The sequence below is a fragment of the Oncorhynchus masou genome, chromosome 29 (genome assembly GCF_036934945.1).
Source record: "Oncorhynchus masou masou isolate Uvic2021 chromosome 29, UVic_Omas_1.1, whole genome shotgun sequence".
NCBI lineage: Eukaryota > Metazoa > Chordata > Actinopteri > Salmoniformes > Salmonidae > Oncorhynchus > Oncorhynchus masou.
The window spans coordinates 3396554-3415865 of record NC_088240.1 but is presented as its reverse complement, the minus strand read 5'-3'; the positions used below and the strand labels follow the sequence as shown (position 1 = coordinate 3415865).

Sequence of the window (19312 nt, the reverse complement as noted above, 5' to 3'; positions counted from 1 at the left end):
CAATGTAACAGTGACAGGTTTAGGTTACTGTCATTCAAATTCACCCAGTTCAATGTAACAGTGATAGGTTTAGGTTACTGTCATTCATATTCACCCAGTTCAATGTAACAGTGATGGGTTTAGGTTACTGTCATTCATATTCACCCAGTTCAATGTAACAGCGATAGGTTTAGGTTACTGTCATTCACCCAGTTCAATGTAACAGTGACAGGTTTAGGTTACTGTCATTCATATTCACCCAGTTCAATGTAACAGTGATGGGTTTAGGTTACTGTCATTCATATTCACCCAGTTCAATGTAACAGTGATGGTTTAGGTTACTGTCATTCATATTCACCCAGTTCAATGTAACAGTGACAGGTTTAGGTTACTGTCATTCACCCAGTTCAATGTAACAGTGATGGGTTTAGGTTACTGTCATTCACCCAGTTCAATGTAACAGTGATAGGTTTAGGTTACTGTCATTCACCCAGTTCAATGTAACAGTGATGGGTTTAGGTTACTGTCATTCATATTCACCCAGTTCAATGTAACAGTGACAGGTTTAGGTTACTGTCATTCACCCAGTTCAATGTAACAGTGATAGGTTTAGGTTACTGTCATTCACCCAGTTCAATGTAACAGTGATGGGTTTAGGTTACTGTCATTCATATTCACCCAGTTCAATGTAACAGTGACAGGTCTAGGTTACTGTCATTCACCCAGTTCAATGTAACAGTGACAGGTTTAGGTTACTGTCATTCATATTCACCCAGTTCAATGTAACAGTGACAGGTTTAGGTTACTGTCATTCATATTCACCCAGTTCAATGTAACAGTGACAGGTTTAGGTTACTGTCATTCATATTCACCCAGTTCAATGTAACAGTGACAGGTTTAGGTTACTGTCATTCATATTCACCCAGTTCAATGTAACAGTGACAGGTTTAGGTTACTGTCATTCATATTCACCCAGTTCAATGTAACAGTGACAGGTTTAGGTTACTGTCATTCACCCAGTTCAATGTAACAGTGACAGGTTTAGGTTACTGTCATTCATATTCACCCAGCTCAATGTAACAGTGACAGGTTTAGGTTACTGTCATTCATATTCACCCAGTTCAATGTAACAGTGACAGGTTTAGGTTACTGTCATTCACCCAGTTCAATATAACAGTGATGGGTTTAGGTTACTGTCATTCATATTCACCCAGTTCAATGTAACAGTGATGGGTTTAGGTTACTGTCATTCATATTCACCCAGTTCAATGTAACAGTGATGGGTTTAGGTTACTGTCATTCATATTCACCCAGTTCAATGTAACAGTGACAGGTTTAGGTTACTGTCATTCACCCAGTTCAATGTAACAGTGACAGGTTTAGGTTACTGTCATTCATATTCACCCAGTTCAATGTAACAGTGACAGGTTTAGGTTACTGTCATTCATATTCACCCAGTTCAATGTAACAGTGACAGGTTTAGGTTACTGTCATTCACCCAGTTCAATATAACAGTGATGGGTTTAGGTTACTGTCATTCATATTCACCCAGTTCAATGTAACAGTGATGGGTTTCGGTTACTGTCATTCATATTCACCCAGTTCAATGTAACAGTGACAGGTTTAGGCTACTACATGATAGTGGAATGTTACCCATCATGAGCTTTCTACAAACCAAACTAGCCAAACCAAACTAGCCTACAAATGAAAGTTAATAACGTAGGTGCACCATGTCAAGAGACAAATTGTAGTCCTCAAGGTGACAGTGACACATTCCATACTGCCTCGCACCCTTTTGCCTGCATCTAGATGATTTGGGGTGTAAGCATTAGTCCAAACCGTTGCAAAACTTTCCATTTTGCAACTAAAACAAGAGTTCCTATTGGACAAATTTAGCTAGGTCCCTCCCTGTTCTGTTCCGTTTGCTTCCGTTTTTTTTTTTAGAAACATTTCGCAACAGAATCGTCGGGATGAATACACCCCTGATCATCCGCACGCACAGTTCGCTTTCACAGCAGCCACATACAGCGTCGTCACTTTGTTCGTTGTCGAATTCCTTCTCGCATCTACGATCCCTCCTGCTCTCCCCTTTTCCCTTTGCTTGTGGACTTTAGTGTACAACACGACAGCTGTCTGTGACCAGGCGCAAACACCCCTCCAAGCCAAACCTTCATATCATAACCGCTAACCTTTACACAGCCTACGTTATAGTCAACAAGCTAGAACTAACGTGGTAGTAAAACCCACAATCCAATCTGTGTGTACAATTACTTGCTGTACACAATTACAGTGTACAGCAAGAAGTTTAACAGTTACATCGCCTGGTAAATTTAATAAAACCAAAAGCTTACCTTGACTTAGAAGATTTCCTGTTTTGGATAGCCTTAGCCAGCTAGCTAGCTAACATCAATAGCATTCCTCTCTGTTTGAGTCAGGTTGTTGAGTAGGCGAAATTAGCTGCATTAGCTAAGGAAGTTAAAGGTAAATTAAGAAGAAAAATATATACAATGAAATATAGCTCTCTCTTTCTGCTGAATCTCCTTTATTTTTTGTTTTTTTAATTGTTTAACTTCAACTATTGTCTTTCTCTCACTTTGAGTCAACTACTCACCACATTTTATACACTGCAGTGCTAGCTGTAGCTGTAGCGTATGCTTTCAGTACTAAATTAATTGTCTGATCCTTTGATTGGGTGGACAACATGTCAGTTCATGCTACAAGGTTGGAGGACGTTCTCCGGAAGTTGTCATAATTACTGTGTAAGTCTATGGAAGGGGGTGTGAACCACAAGCCTTCTAGGTTTTGTATTGAAGTCAATGTACCCAGAGGAGGACAGAAGCTAGCTGTCCTCCGGCTACACCATGGTGCTACCTAACAGAGTGCTGTTGAGGCTACTGTAGACCTTCATTGCAAAACGGTGTGCTTCAAATCAGTTATTTGGTGACGTGAATATATTTAGTATAGTTTTATCTTAAAAGGATAACTTTTTTTAAATGTTTCACTATTTTTAATGAAATCCACTGAGGAGGATGGTCCTCCCCTTCCTCCTCTGTTGGAGCCTCCTCTGGTTGAGTGGTGAGGGATGGGTGAAGTTTTTTTGGGTAAACAAACTGTCTACTTGGGACAATATTTTTCAGGCCCATATCCTACTGGACTGTGGAGATGACAACATCTGCAAGCCAGACCTCAAGCTGTCTGTAGTGAGGTGAGTGGTCCTCCTCCTTCAGTATATACGGCTATGAGGACTAACATAGCTAGCCAAGCCCAGCTGTGCTGGCCTAGTTACAGGGAACATATCATCGCCAGAACAGTGTGGTTCTGGAAACAGTGACATTGGTTTCCCACAGCGACGTTGTTCAAACTGAGTCTAGATCTTTTTCCATGAATTGTCTTCTTCTTTTTTTTTTTACCACAAGTGACCAGAAGGAAATCTACATAGGAGACGATAACCCCTTGACCCTGGAGGTGACCGCGGAGAACCGAGGAGAAGGGGCGTACGAAGCAGAGCTACATGTCTTCATTCCTCCCCAGGCTGACTTCACCGGGGTTGTACGCAACAGTGAGGTATAAACTCCCCTAATGAACTGTGGTGGTATGGGTAGGTTGTACCCAACAGTGAGGTATAAACTCCCCTAATGAACTGTGATGGTGGTGGTATGGGTAGGTTGTACGCAACAGTGAGGTATAAACTCCCCTAATGAACTGTGGTGGTATGGGTAGGTTGTACGCAACAGTGAGGTATAAACTCCCCTAATGAACTGTGGTGGTATGGGTAGGTTGTACGCAACAGTGAGGTATAAACTCCCTAATGAACTGTGGTGGTATGGGTAGGTTGTACCCAACAGTGAGGTATAAACTCCCTAATGAACTGTGATGGTATGGGTAGGTTGTACGCAACAGTGAGGTATAAACTCCCTAATGAACTGTGGTGGTATGGGTAGGTTGTACCCAACAGTGAGGTATAAACTCCCTAATGAACTGTGATGGTATGGGTAGGTTGTACCCAACAGTGAGGTATAAACTCCTCTAATGAACTGTGGTGGTATGGGTAGGTTGTACCCAACAGTGAGGTATAAACTCCCCTAATGAACTGTGATGGTATGGGTAGGTTGTACCCAACAGTGAGGTATAAACTCCTCTAATGAACTGTGGTGGTATGGGTAGGTTGTACCCAACAGTGAGGTATAAACTCCCCTAATGAACTGTGATGGTATGGGTAGGTTGTACCCAACAGTGAGGTATAAACTCCCTAATGAACTGTGGATGGTATGGGTAGGTTGTACCCAACAGTGAGGTATAAACTCCCTAATGAACTGTGATGGTATGGGTAGGTTGTACCCAACAGTGAGGTATAAACTCCCTAATGAAACTGTGGTGGTATGGGTAGGTTGTACCCAACAGTGAGGTATAAACTCCCCTAATGAACTGTGATGGTATGGGTAGGTTGTACCCAACAGTGAGGTATAAACTCCCTAATGAACTGTGGGTATGGTGAGGTATAAACTCCCTAATGAACTGTGATGGTAGGTTGTACCCAACAGTGAGGTATAAACTCCCTAATGAACTGTGATGGTATGGGTAGGTTGTACCCAACAGTGAGGTATAAACTCCCCTAATGAACTGTGATGGTATGGGTAGGTTGTACCCAACAGTGAGGTATAAACTCCCTAATGAACTGTGATGGTATGGGTAGGTTGTACCCAACAGTGAGGTATAAACTCCCCTAATGAACTGTGATGGTATGGGTAGGTTGTACCCAACAGTGAGGTATAAACTCCCCTAATGAACTGTGATGGTATGGGTAGGTTGTACCCAACAGTGAGGTATAAACTCCCTAATGAACTGTGGTGGTATGGGTAGGTTGTACCCAACAGTGAGGTATAAACTCCCTAATGAACTGTGATGGTATGGGTAGGTTGTACCCAACAGTGAGGTATAAACTCCCCTAATGAACTGTGATGGTATGGGTAGGTTGTACCCAACAGTGAGGTATAAACTCCTCTAATGAACTGTGATGGTATGGGTAGGTTGTACCCAACAGTGAGGTATAAACTCCCCTAATGAACTGTGGTGGTATGGGTAGGTTGTACCCAACAGTGAGGTATAAACTCCCTAATGAACTGTGATGGTATGGGTAGGTTGTACCCAACAGTGAGGTATAAACTCCCTAATGAACTGTGATGGTATGGGTAGGTTGTACCCAACAGTGAGGTATAAACTCCCCTAATGAACTGTGATGGTATGGGTAGGTTGTACCCAACAGTGAGGTATAAACTCCTCTAATGAACTGTGGTGGTATGGGTAGGTTGTACCCAACAGTGAGGTATAAACTCCCCTAATGAACTGTGATGGTGGTGGTATGGGTAGGTTGTACCCAACAGTGAGGTATAAACTCCCCTAATGAACTGTGATGGTGGTGGTATGGGTAGGTTGTACCCAACAGTGAGGTATAAACTCCCCTAATGAACTGTGATGGTATGGGTAGGTTGTACCCAACAGTGAGGTATAAACTCCCCTAATGAACTGTGGTGGTATGGGTAGGTTGTACCCAACAGTGAGGTATAAACTCCCCTAATGAACTGTGGTGGTGGTGGTATGGGTAGGTTGTACCCAACAGTGAGGTATAAACTCCCCTAATGAACTGTGATGGTGGTGGTATGGGTAGGTTGTACCCAACAGTGAGGTATAAACTCCCCTAATGAACTGTGATGGTATGGGTAGGTTGTACCCAACAGTGAGGTATAAACTCCCCTAATGAACTGTGATGGTATGGGTAGGTTGTACCCAACAGTGAGGTATAAACTCCCTAATGAACTGTGATGGTATGGGTAGGTTGTACCCAACAGTGAGGTATAAACTCCCTAATGAACTGTGATGGTATGGGTAGGTTGTACCCAACAGTGAGGTATAAACTCCCCTAATGAACTGTGATGGTGGTGGTATGGGTAGGTTGTACCCAACAGTGAGGTATAAACTCCCTAATGAACTGTGATGGTATGGGTAGGTTGTACCCAACAGTGAGGTATAAACTCCCTAATGAACTGTGATGGTATGGGTAGGTTGTACCCAACAGTGAGGTATAAACTCCCTAATGAACTGTGATGGTATGGGTAGGTTGTACCCAACAGTGAGGTATAAACTCCCCTAATGAACTGTGTGGTATGGGTAGGTTGTACCCAACAGTGAGGTATAAACTCCCCTAATGAACTGTGATGGTATGGGTAGGTTGTACCCAACAGTGAGGTATAAACTCCCCTAATGAACTGTGATGGTATGGGTAGGTTGTACCCAACAGTGAGGTATAAACTCCCTAATGAACTGTGATGGTATGGGTAGGTTGTACCCAACAGTGAGGTATAAACTCCCTAATGAACTGTGGTGGTATGGGTAGGTTGTACCCAACAGTGAGGTATAAACTCCCCTAATGAACTGTGATGGTATGGGTAGGTTGTACCCAACAGTGAGGTATAAACTCCCCTAATGAACTGTGATGGTATGGGTAGGTTGTACCCAACAGTGAGGTATAAACTCCCCTAATGAACTGTGATGGTATGGGTAGGTTGTACCCAACAGTGAGGTATAAACTCCCTAATGAACTGTGATGGTATGGGTAGGTTGTACCCAACAGTGAGGTATAAACTCCCTAATGAACTGTGATGGTATGGGTAGGTTGTACCCAACAGTGAGGTATAAACTCCCTAATGAACTGTGATGGTATGGGTAGGTTGTACCCAACAGTGAGGTATAAACTCCCTAATGAACTGTGATGGTATGGGTAGGTTGTACCCAACAGTGAGGTATAAACTCCCTAATGAACTGTGATGGTATGGGTAGGTTGTACCCAACAGTGAGGTATAAACTCCCCTAATGAACTGTGATGGTATGGGTAGGTTGTACCCAACAGTGAGGTATAAACTCCCTAATGAACTGTGATGGTATGGGTAGGTTGTACCCAACAGTGAGGTATAAACTCCCTAATGAACTGTGATGGTATGGGTAGGTTGTACCCAACAGTGAGGTATAAACTCCCTAATGAACTGTGATGGTATGGGTAGGTTGTACCCAACAGTGAGGTATAAACTCCCTAATGAACTGTGTGGTATGGGTAGGTTGTACCCAACAGTGAGGTATAAACTCCCTAATGAACTGTGATGGTATGGGTAGGTTGTACCCAACAGTGAGGTATAAACTCCCTAATGAACTGTGATGGTATGGGTAGGTTGTACCCAACAGTGAGGTATAAACTCCCCTAATGAACTGTGATGGTATGGGTAGGTTGTACCCAACAGTGAGGTATAAACTCCCTAATGAACTGTGATGGTATGGGTAGGTTGTACCCAACAGTGAGGTATAAACTCCCTAATGAACTGTGATGGTATGGGTAGGTTGTACCCAACAGTGAGGTATAAACTCCCCTAATGAACTGTGATGGTATGGGTAGGTTGTACCCAACAGTGAGGTATAAACTCCCCTAATGAACTGTGATGGTATGGGTAGGTTGTACCCAACAGTGAGGTATAAACTCCCCTAATGAACTGTGATGGTATGGGTAGGTTGTACCCAACAGTGAGGTATAAACTCCCTAATGAACTGTGATGGTATGGGTAGGTTGTACCCAACAGTGAGGTATAAACTCCCTAATGAACTGTGATGGTATGGGTAGGTTGTACCCAACAGTGAGGTATAAACTCCCCTAATGAACTGTGATGGTATGGGTAGGTTGTACCCTAATGAACAGTGAGGTATAAACTCCCCTAATGAACTGTGATGGTATGGGTAGGTTGTACCCAACAGTGAGGTATAAACTCCCCTAATGAACTGTGATGGTATGGGTAGGTTGTACCCAACAGTGAGGTATAAACTCCCTAATGAACTGTGATGGTATGGGTAGGTTGTACCCAACAGTGAGGTATAAACTCCCCTAATGAACTGTGATGGTATGGGTAGGTTGTACCCAACAGTGAGGTATAAACTCCCCTAATGAACTGTGATGGTATGGGTAGGTTGTACCCAACAGTGAGGTATAAACTCCCTAATGAACTGTGATGGTACTGTGTACCCAACAGTGAGGTATAAACTCCCCTAATGAACTGTGATGGTATGGGTAGGTTGTACCCAACAGTGAGGTATAAACTCCCCTAATGAACTGTGATGGTATGGGTAGGTTGTACCCAACAGTGAGGTATAAACTCCCTAATGAACTGTGATGGTATGGGTAGGTTGTACCCAACAGTGAGGTATAAACTCCCTAATGAACTGTGATGGTATGGGTAGGTTGTACCCAACAGTGAGGTATAAACTCCCCTAATGAACTGTGATGGTATGGGTAGGTTGTACCCAACAGTGAGGTATAAACTCCCTAATGAACTGTGATGGTATGGGTGGTAAACCCTAATGAACAGTGAGTGAGGTATAAACTCCCCTAATGAACTGTGGTGGTATGGGTAGGTTGTACCCAACAGTGAGGTATAAACTCCCCTAATGAACTGTGATGGTGGTGGTATGGGTAGGTTGTACCCAACAGTGAGGTATAAACTCCCTAATGAACTGTGATGGTATGGGTAGGTTGTACCCAACAGTGAGGTATAAACTCCCCTAATGAACTGTGATGGTATGGGTAGGTTGTACCCAACAGTGAGGTATAAACTCCCCTAATGAACTGTGATGGTATGGGTAGGTTGTACCCAACAGTGAGGTATAAACTCCCCTAATGAACTGTGATGGTATGGGTAGGTTGTACCCAACAGTGAGGTATAAACTCCCCTAATGAACTGTGATGGTATGGGTAGGTTGTACCCAACAGTGAGGTATAAACTCCCTAATGAACTGTGATGGTATGGGTAGGTTGTACCCAACAGTGAGGTATAAACTCCCCTAATGAACTGTGATGAACTGTGGTGGTATGGGTAGGTTGTACCCAACAGTGAGGTATAAACTCCCCTAATGAACTGTGATGGTGGTGGTATGGGTAGGTTGTACCCAACAGTGAGGTATAAACTCCTCTAATGAACTGTGATGGTATGGGTAGGTTGTACCCAACAGTGAGGTATAAACTCCCCTAATGAACTGTGGTGGTATGGGTAGGTTGTACCCAACAGTGAGGTATAAACTCCCCTAATGAACTGTGATGGTGGTGGTATGGGTAGGTTGTACCCAACAGTGAGGTATAAACTCCCCTAATGAACTGTGATGGTATGGGTAGGTTGTACCCAACAGTGAGGTATAAACTCCCCTAATGAACTGTGATGGTATGGGTAGGTTGTACCCAACAGTGAGGTATAAACTCCCCTAATGAACTGTGATGGTATGGGTAGGTTGTACCCAACAGTGAGGTATAAACTCCTCTAATGAACTGTGGTGGTATGGGTAGGTTGTACCCAACAGTGAGGTATAAACTCCCCTAATGAACTGTGGTGGTATGGGTAGGTTGTACCCAACAGTGAGGTATAAACTCCCCTAATGAACTGTGATGGTATGGGTAGGTTGTACCCAACAGTGAGGTATAAACTCCTCTAATGAACTGTGGTGGTATGGGTAGGTTGTACCCAACAGTGAGGTATAAACTCCCCTAATGAACTGTGATGGTGGTGGTATGGGTAGGTTGTACCCAACAGTGAGGTATAAACTCCCCTAATGAACTGTGATGGTATGGGTAGGTTGTACCCAACAGTGAGGTATAAACTCCCCTAATGAACTGTGATGGTATGGGTAGGTTGTACCCAACAGTGAGGTATAAACTCCCCTAATGAACTGTGATGGTATGGGTAGGTTGTACCCAACAGTGAGGTATAAACTCCCCTAATGAACTGTGATGGTGGTGGTATGGGTAGGTTGTACCCAACAGTGAGGTATAAACTCCCCTAATGAACTGTGATGGTGGTGGTATGGGTAGGTTGTACCCAACAGTGAGGTATAAACTCCCTAATGAACTGTGTGGTAATGAACTGTGATGGTATGGGTAGGTTGTACCCAACAGTGAGGTATAAACTCCCCCTAATGAACTGTGATGGTATGGGTAGGTTGTACCCAACAGTGAGGTATAAACTCCCTAATGAACTGTGATGGTATGGGTAGGTTGTACCCAACAGTGAGGTATAAACTCCCTAATGAACTGTGGTGGTATGGGTAGGTTGTACCCAACAGTGAGGTATAAACTCCCTAATGAACTGATGGTGGTATGGGTAGGTTGTACCCAACAGTGAGGTATAAACTCCCCTAATGAACTGTGATGGTATGGGTAGGTTGTACCCAACAGTCAGGTATAAACTCCCTAATGAACTGTGATGGTATGGGTAGGTTGTACCCAACAGTGAGGTATAAACTCCCCTAATGAACTGTGTGGTATGGGTAGGTTGTACCCAACAGTGAGGTATAAACTCCCTAATGAACTGTGGTGGTATGGGTAGGTTGTACCCAACAGTGAGGTATAAACTCCTCTAATGAACTGTGATGGTGATGGTATGGGTAGGTTGTACCCAACAGTGAGGTATAAACTCCCCTAATGAACTGTGGTGGTATGGGTAGGTTGTACCCAACAGTGAGGTATAAACTCCCCTAATGAACTGTGGTGGTATGGGTAGGTTGTACCCAACAGTGAGGTATAAACTCCCCTAATGAACTGTGATGGTATGGGTAGGTTGTACCCAACAGTGAGGTATAAACTCCCCTAATGAACTGTGGTGGTATGGGTAGGTTGTACCCAACAGTGAGGTATAAACTCCTCTAATGAGCTGTGATGGTATGGGTAGGTTGTACCCAACAGTGAGGTATAAACTCCTCTAATGAACTGTGATGGTATGGGTAGGTTGTACCCAACAGTGAGGTATAAACTCCCCTAATGAACTGTGGTGGTATGGGTAGGTTGTACCCAACAGTGAGGTATAAACTCCCCTAATGAACTGTGGTGGTATGGGTAGGTTGTACCCAACAGTGAGGTATAAACTCCCCTAATGAACTGTGATGGTATGGGTAGGTTGTACCCAACAGTGAGGTATAAACTCCTCTAATGAACTGTGATGGTATGGGTAGGTTGTACCCAACAGTGAGGTATAAACTCCCCTAATGAACTGTGATGGTATGGGTAGGTTGTACCCAACAGTGAGGTATAAACTCCCCTAATGAACTGTGATGGTATGGGTAGGTTGTACCCAACAGTGAGGTATAAACTCCCCTAATGAACTGTGATGGTATGGGTAGGTTGTACCCAACAGTGAGGTATAAACTCCCTAATGAACTGTGATGGTATGGGTAGGTTGTACCCAACAGTGAGGTATAAACTCCCCTAATGAACTGTGATGGTATGGGTAGGTTGTACCCAACAGTGAGGTATAAACTCCCCTAATGAACTGTGATGGTATGGGTAGGTTGTACCCAACAGTGAGGTATAAACTCCTCTAATGAACTGTGATGGTATGGGTAGGTTGTACCCAACAGTGAGGTATAAACTCCCCTAATGAACTGTGATGGTATAGGCCATCATTGTAAATAAGAATTTGTTCTTAAACTGCCCAGTTAAAATAAAGGTTAAATAAAAAAAATTGTGTTCCTCATCTGCATTCCCCCTGGTGGCTGTACAGTGGTGGTGGTTAAGTTACTCATTTGATAGACTCTCACCGTTGATTAACTTTTTATTTATTTTTATTAATTTATTAAAAACCTTTATTTAACTAGACGAGTCAGTTTTAAGAACAAATTCTTATTTACAATGATGGCCTAGGAACGGTGGGGTGAACTGCCTTGTTCAGGGGCAGAACGACAGATTTTTTTACTTTGTCAGCTCGGGGGATTCGATCTTGCAATCTTTCGGTTACTAGTCCAACACTCGAACCACTAGGCTACGTTGCCACTTCTACACTCTAACCACTAGGCTACGCTGCCACCTCTACACTCTAACCACTAGGCTACGCTGCCACCTCTACACTCTAACCACTAGGCTGCGCTGCCGCCTCTACACTCTAACCACTAGGCTACGCTGCCACCTCTACACTCTAACCACTAGGCTACCCTGCCACCCCTACACTCTAACCACTAGGCTACCTGCCTCCTCTACACTCTAACCACTAGGCTACCTGCCACCTCTACACTCTAACCACTAGGCTACCTGCCGCCTCTACACTCTAACCACTAGGCTACGCTGCCGCCTCTACACTCTAACCACTAGGCTACGCTGTCGCCCTGTAGACATTATCCACTAGAAATGGTTCTATGGAGGAATCCTGATGCTAAAATACTAATGACAATACAGCCGTGATGTTATGGTGGACGGAAACAGCAGTAAAAGCTTAGAAAATACATATTTATTTGTCCCCTTTTCCAGACTCTGTCTAGATTGTCCTGCGCCTACAAGATAGAGAATCAGACCAGGGTGGTGGTGTGCGACCTGGGGAATCCCATGAAAGGAGGAACTAAAGTGAGTGGATGGAGAAGATGGTGACAGTCCTGGGGGGGGGGGGGTTCCTGTTCTAGGTATTCTATTTCTATGTCGGGGTGACAGACACCTAGACGGCACCGGGTCCTGTTGACCTGAATGAGTGGGGGGTTCCTGTTCTAGGTATTCTATTTCTATGTCGGGGTGACAGACACCTAGACGGCACCGGGTCCTGTTGACCTGAATGAGGGGGGGGGGGGGTTCCTGTTCTAGGTATTCTATTTCTATGTCGGGGTGACAGACACCTAGACGGCACCGGGTCCTGGTACTTGTGACTTTGTGAATAAATGTGACTCTGATCAGAGTGACTCACAGTGATCCTGATGTTGTGGTGTGTTCAGGTGCTGTCCGGTCTCCGCTTCAGCGTTCATCAGCTCTCAGAGCAGGACACGTCTGTGGAGTTTGACCTGCAGATAAAGAGGTAAACAGGGGCGTAGCCACATATGAGAAACTCTTTTATTTTTTAGGACTACAATCAGGGTCTCAACTTACTGTTAAGAGTTAGAATAGTACAATATTAAACTGGCAATTTTGTAAACGTAGTTACGCATCAGCTGTTTTCCTGTTGTTATTTATATCAAATGTTTTTATAAAGCCCTTCTTACATCAGCCGATGTCACAAAGTGCTGTACAGAAACCCAGCCTTAAACCCCAAACAGGAAACAATGCAGGTGTAGAAGCACGATGGCTAGGAAAAACTCCCTAGAAAGGCCAAAACCTAGGAATAAACCTAGAGAGGAAGTAGACTATGAGGGGTGGCCAGTCCTCTTCTGGCTGTGCCGGGTGGAGATTAGAAACCTAGAGAGGAACCAGGCTATGTGGGGTGGCCAGTCCTCTTCTGGCTGTGCCGGGTGGAGATTAGAAACCTAGAGAGGAACCAGGCTCTGAGGGGTGGCCAGTCCTCTTCTGGCTGTGCCGGGTGGAGATTAGAAACCTAGAGAGGAACCAGGCTATGAGGGGTGGCCAGTCCTCTTCTGGCTGTGCCGGTTGGAGGTTATAAACCTAGAGAGGAACCAGGCTATGAGGGGTGGCCAGTCCTCTTCTGGCTGTGCCGGTTGGAGATTATAAACCTAGAGAGGAACCAGGCTATGAGGGGTGGCCAGTCCTCTTCTGGCTGTGCCGGGTGGAGATTAGAAACCTAGAGAGGAACCAGGCTCTGAGGGGTGGCCAGTCCTCTTCTGGCTGTGCCGGATGGTGATTATAAACCTAGAGAGGAACCAGGCTCTGAGGGGTGGCCAGTCCTCTTCTGGCTGTGCCGGGTGGTGATTAGAAACCTAGAGAGGAACCAGGCTCTGAGGGGTGGCCAGTCCTCTTCTGGCTGTGCCGGGTAGAGAGGAACCAGGCTATGAGAGGTGGCCAGTCCTCTTCTGGCTGTGCCGGGTGGTGATTATAAACCTAGAGAGGAACCAGGCTATGAGGGGTGGCCAGTCCTCTTCTGGCTGTGCCGGGTGGAGGTTATAAACCTAGAGAGGAACCAGGCTATGAGGGGTGGCCAGTCCTCTTCTGGCTGTGCCGGGTGGAGGTTATAAACCTAGAGAGGAACCAGGCTATGAGGGGTGGCCAGTCCTCTTCTGGCTGTGCCGGGTGGAGGTTATAAACCTAGAGAGGAACCAGGCTCTGAGGGGTGGCCAGTCCTCTTCTGGCTGTGCCGGTTGGAGGTTATAAACCTAGAGAGGAACCAGGCTCTGAGGGGTGGCCAGTCCTCTTCTGGCTGTGCCGGTTGGAGGTTATAAACCTAGAGAGGAACCAGGCTCTGAGGGGTGGCCAGTCCTCTTCTGGCTGTGCCGGGTGGAGATTAGAAACCTAGAGAGGAACCAGGCTATGAGGGGTGGCCAGTCCTCTTCTGGCTGTGCCGGGTGGAGGTTATAAACCTAGAGAGGAACCAGGCTATGAGGGGTGGCCAGTCCTCTTCTGGCTGTGCCGGTTGGAGGTTATAAACCTAGAGAGGAACCAGGCTATGAGGGGTGGCCAGTCCTCTTCTGGCTGTGCCGGGTGGAGATTATAAACCTAGAGAGGAACCAGGCTATGAGGGGTGGCCAGTCCTCTTCTGGCTGTGCCGGGTGGAGATTAGAAACCTAGAGAGGAACCAGGCTATGAGGGGTGGCCAGTCCTCTTCTGGCTGTGCCGGTTGGAGGTTATAAACCTAGAGAGGAACCAGGCTCTGAGGGGTGGCCAGTCCTCTTCTGGCTGTGCCGGGTGGAGATTATAAACCTAGAGAGGAACCAGGCTATGAGGGGTGGCCAGTCCTCTTCTGGCTGTGCCGGGTGGAGGTTATAAACCTAGAGAGGAACCAGGCTATGAGGGGTGGCCAGTCCTCTTCTGGCTGTGCCGGGTGGAGATTAGAAACCTAGAGAGGAACCAGGCTCTGAGGGGTGGACAGTCCTCTTCTGGCTGTGCCGGTGGAGGTTATAAACCTAGAGAGGAACCAGGCTATGAGGGGTGGACAGTCCTCTTCTGGCTGTGCCGGGTGGAGGTTATAAACCTAGAGAGGAACCAGGCTATGAGGGGTGGCCAGTCCTCTTCTGGCTGTGCCGGTGGAGGTTATAAACCTAGAGAGGAACCAGGCTATGAGGGGTGGCCAGTCCTCTTCTGGCTGTGCCGGTTGGAGGTTATAAACCTAGAGAGGAACCAGGCTATGAGGGGTGGCCAGTCCTCTTCTGGCTGTGCCGGGTGGAGATTATAAACCTAGAGAGGAACCAGGCTATGAGGGGTGGCCAGTCCTCTTCTGGCTGTGCCGGTGGAGATTATAAACCTAGAGAGGAACCAGGCTATGAGGGGTGGCCAGTCCTCTTCTGGCTGTGCCGGTGGAGATTATAAACCTAGAGAGGAACCAGGCTCTGAGGGGTGGCCAGTCCTCTTCTGGCTGTGCCGGGTGGAGATTATAAACCTAGAGAGGAACCAGGCTCTGAGGGGTGGCCAGTCCTCTTCTGGCTGTGCCGGGTGGAGGTTATAAACCTAGAGAGGAACCAGGCTCTGAGGGGTGGCCAGTCCTCTTCTGGCTGTGCCGGTGGAGGTTATAAACCTAGAGAGGAACCAGGCTCTGAGGGGTGGCCAGTCCTCTTCTGGCTGTGCCGGTTGGAGTTTATAATCCTAGAGAGGAACCAGGCTATGAGGGGTGGCCAGTCCTCTTCTGGCTGTGCCGGGTGGAGATTATAAACCTAGAGAGGAACCAGGCTATGAGGGGTGGCCAGTCCTCTTCTGGCTGTGCCGGGTGGAGATTATAAACCTAGAGAGGAACCAGGCTATGAGGGGTGGCCAGTCCTCTTCTGGCTGTGCCGGGTGGAGATTATAAACCTAGAGAGGAACCAGGCTCTGAGGGGTGGCCAGTCCTCTTCTGGCTGTGCCGGGTGGAGATTATAAACCTAGAGAGGAACCAGGCTCTGAGGGGTGGCCAGTCCTCTTCTGGCTGTGCCGGGTGGAGATTATAAACCTAGAGAGGAACCAGGCTATGAGGGGTGGCCAGTCCTCTTCTGGCTGTGCCGGGTGGAGATTATAAACCTAGAGAGGAACCAGGCTCTGAGGGGTGGCCAGTCCTCTTCTGGCTGTGCCGGGTGGAGATTATAAACCTAGAGAGGAACCAGGCTATGAGGGGTGGCCAGTCCTCTTCTGGCTGTGCCGGGTGGAGATTATAAACCTAGAGAGGAACCAGGCTATGAGGGGTGGCCAGTCCTCTTCTGGCTGTGCCGGGTGGAGATTATAAACCTAGAGAGGAACCAGGCTATGAGGGGTGGCCAGTCCTCTTCTGGCTGTGCCGGGTGGAGATTATAAACCTAGAGAGGAACCAGGCTATGAGGGGTGGCCAGTCCTCTTCTGGCTGTGCCGGGTGGAGATTAGAAACCTAGAGAGGAACCAGGCTATGAGGGGTGGCCAGTCCTCTTCTGGCTGTGCCGGTTGGAGGTTATAAACCTAGAGAGGAACCAGGCTCTGAGGGGTGGCCAGTCCTCTTCTGGCTGTGCCGGGTGGAGATTATAAACCTAGAGAGGAACCAGGCTATGAGGGGTGGCCAGTCCTCTTCTGGCTGTGCCGGGTGGAGATTATAAACCTAGAGAGGAACCAGGCTATGAGGGGTGGCCAGTCCTCTTCTGGCTGTGCCGGGTGGAGATTATAAACCTAGAGAGGAACCAGGCTCTGAGGGGTGGCCAGTCCTCTTCTGGCTGTGCCGGGTGGAGATTATAAACCTAGAGAGGAACCAGGCTATGAGGGGTGGCCAGTCCTCTTCTGGCTGTGCCGGGTGGAGATTATAAACCTAGAGAGGAACCAGGCTATGAGGGGTGGCCAGTCCTCTTCTGGCTGTGCCGGGTGGAGATTATAAACCTAGAGAGGAACCAGGCTATGAGGGGTGGCCAGTCCTCTTCTGGCTGTGCCGGGTGGAGATTATAAACCTAGAGAGGAACCAGGCTATGAGGGGTGGCCAGTCCTCTTCTGGCTGTGCCGGGTGGAGATTAGAAACCTAGAGAGGAACCAGGCTATGAGGGGTGGCCAGTCCTCTTCTGGCTGTGCCGGTTGGAGGTTATAAACCTAGAGAGGAACCAGGCTCTGAGGGGTGGCCAGTCCTCTTCTGGCTGTGCCGGGTGGAGATTATAAACCTAGAGAGGAACCAGGCTATGAGGGGTGGACAGTCCTCTTCTGGCTGTGCCGGGTGGAGATTAGAAACCTAGAGAGGAACCAGGCTATGAGGGGTGGCCAGTCCTCTTCTGGCTGTGCCGGGTGGAGGTTATAAACCTAGAGAGGAACCAGGCTATGAGGGGTGGCCAGTCCTCTTCTGGCTGTGCCGGTTGGAGGTTATAAACCTAGAGAGGAACCAGGCTATGAGGGGTGGCCAGTCCTCTTCTGGCTGTGCCGGGTGGAGATTATAAACCTAGAGAGGAACCAGGCTATGAGGGGTGGCCAGTCCTCTTCTGGCTGTGCCGGGTGGAGATTAGAAACCTAGAGAGGAACCAGGCTATGAGGGGTGGCCAGTCCTCTTCTGGCTGTGCCGGTTGGAGGTTATAAACCTAGAGAGGAACCAGGCTCTGAGGGGTGGCCAGTCCTCTTCTGGCTGTGCCGGGTGGAGATTATAAACCTAGAGAGGAACCAGGCTATGAGGGGTGGCCAGTCCTCTTCTGGCTGTGCCGGGTGGAGATTATAAACCTAGAGAGGAACCAGGCTCTGAGGGGTGGCCAGTCCTCTTCTGGCTGTGCCGGGAGGAGGTTATAAACCTAGAGAGGAACCAGGCTCTGAGGGGTGGCCAGTCCTCTTCTGGCTGTGCCGGTTGGAGGTTATAAACCTAGAGAGGAACCAGGCTATGAGGGGTGGCCAGTCCTCTTCTGGCTGTGCCGGGTGGAGATTATAAACCTAGAGAGGAACCAGGCTATGAGGGGTGGACAGTCCTCTTCTGGCTGTGCCGGGTGGAGGTTATAAACCTAGAGAGGAACCAAGCTATGAGGGGTGGCCAGTACTCTTCTGGCTGTGCCGGGTGGAGATTATAAACCTAGAGAGGAACCAGGCTATGAGGGGTGGCCAGTCCTCTTCTGGCTGTGCCGGGTGGTGATTATAAACCTAGAGAGGAACCAGGCTCTGAGGGGTGGCCAGTCCTCTTCTGGCTGTGCCGGGTGGAGATTATAAACCTAGAGAGGAACCAGGCTCTGAGGGGTGGCCAGTCCTCTTCTGGCTGTGCCGGGTGGAGATTATAAACCTAGAGAGGAACCAGGCTATGAGGGGTGGCCAGTCCTCTTCTGGCTGTGCCGGGTGGAGATTATAAACCTAGAGAGGAACCAGGCTATGAGGGGTGGCCAGTCCTCTTCTGGCTGTGCCGGGTGGAGATTATAAACCTAGAGAGGAACCAGGCTATGAGGGGTGGCCAGTCCTCTTCTGGCTGTGCCGGGTGGAGGTTATAACAGAACATGGCCAAGATGTCTAGTAAAGTTTACAGTAATGTCGGATAAAAAAGAAAATGACAAGCCTGATGGAAACAAACATTTTCTGTAAACTTTCCAAACGTCAACAAACCAAAATACGTTATACAAGGTGGGATCTTTTTGTGTCAGTAAAATGTATTATACGAGAAATGGTGGTGGAAATGCCTTTATGCTCAAATGTTAATGTAATAACCATCATAATATCAAAGATATTAGAGAGCGAGAGAGAAGCCCTTGTAGAGAGAGAGCGAGAGAAGCCCTTGTAGAGAGAGAGAGAAGCCCTTGTACAGAGAGAGAGAGAGAGAAGCCCTTGTAGAGAGAGAGAGAGAAGCCCTTGTAGAGAGAGAGCGAGAGAAGCCCTTGTAGAGAGAGAGAGAGAAGCCCTTGTACAGAGAGAGAGAGAGAGAAGCCCTTGTAGAGAGAGAGAGAAGCCCTTGTAGAGAGAGAGAGAGAGATGCCCTTTATGATTGTGAGGTCTGGGGTCCGCTCACCAACCAAGAATTCACAAAATGGGACAAACACAAGATTGAGACTCTGCATGCAGAATGTTGCAAAAATATCCTCCGTGTACAACGTAGAACACCAAATAATGCATGCAGAGCAGAATTAGGCTGATACCCACTAATTATCAAAATCCAGAAATGAGCCGTTAAATTCTATAACCACCTAAAAGGAAGTGATTCCCAAACCTTCCATAACAAAGCCATCACCTACAGAGAGATGAACCTGGAGAAGAGTCCCCTAAGCAAGCTGGTCCTGGGGCTCTGTTCACAACCACACCCCACAGAGCCCCAGGACAGCAACATGATTAGACCCAACCAAATCATGAGAAAACAAAAAGATAATTAATTGGCACATTGGAAAGAATTAACAAACAGAACAGCAAACTAGAATGATCTTTGGCCCTAAACAGAGAGTACACAGCAGCAGAATACCTGACCACTGTGACTTACCCAAAATTAAGGAAAGCTTTGACTATGTACAGACTCAGCGAGCATAGCCTTGCTAT

The 19312-nt window shown here is 47.2% G+C and overlaps 1 protein-coding gene across 1 annotated transcript in view; it reads left to right on the top strand.

Moving 5' to 3' along the window:
* Positions 1–19312, top strand: part of itgav (integrin, alpha V) — a 92472-nt gene that overhangs the window by 50266 nt on the left and 22894 nt on the right. The window contains exons 19-22 of the mRNA XM_064943855.1: positions 3117–3184; positions 3396–3543; positions 12296–12388; positions 12748–12827. Of these exons, the coding sequence (XP_064799927.1) occupies positions 3117–3184; positions 3396–3543; positions 12296–12388; positions 12748–12827 (389 nt within the window). The remainder of the gene's footprint in view (positions 1–3116; positions 3185–3395; positions 3544–12295; positions 12389–12747; positions 12828–19312) is intronic.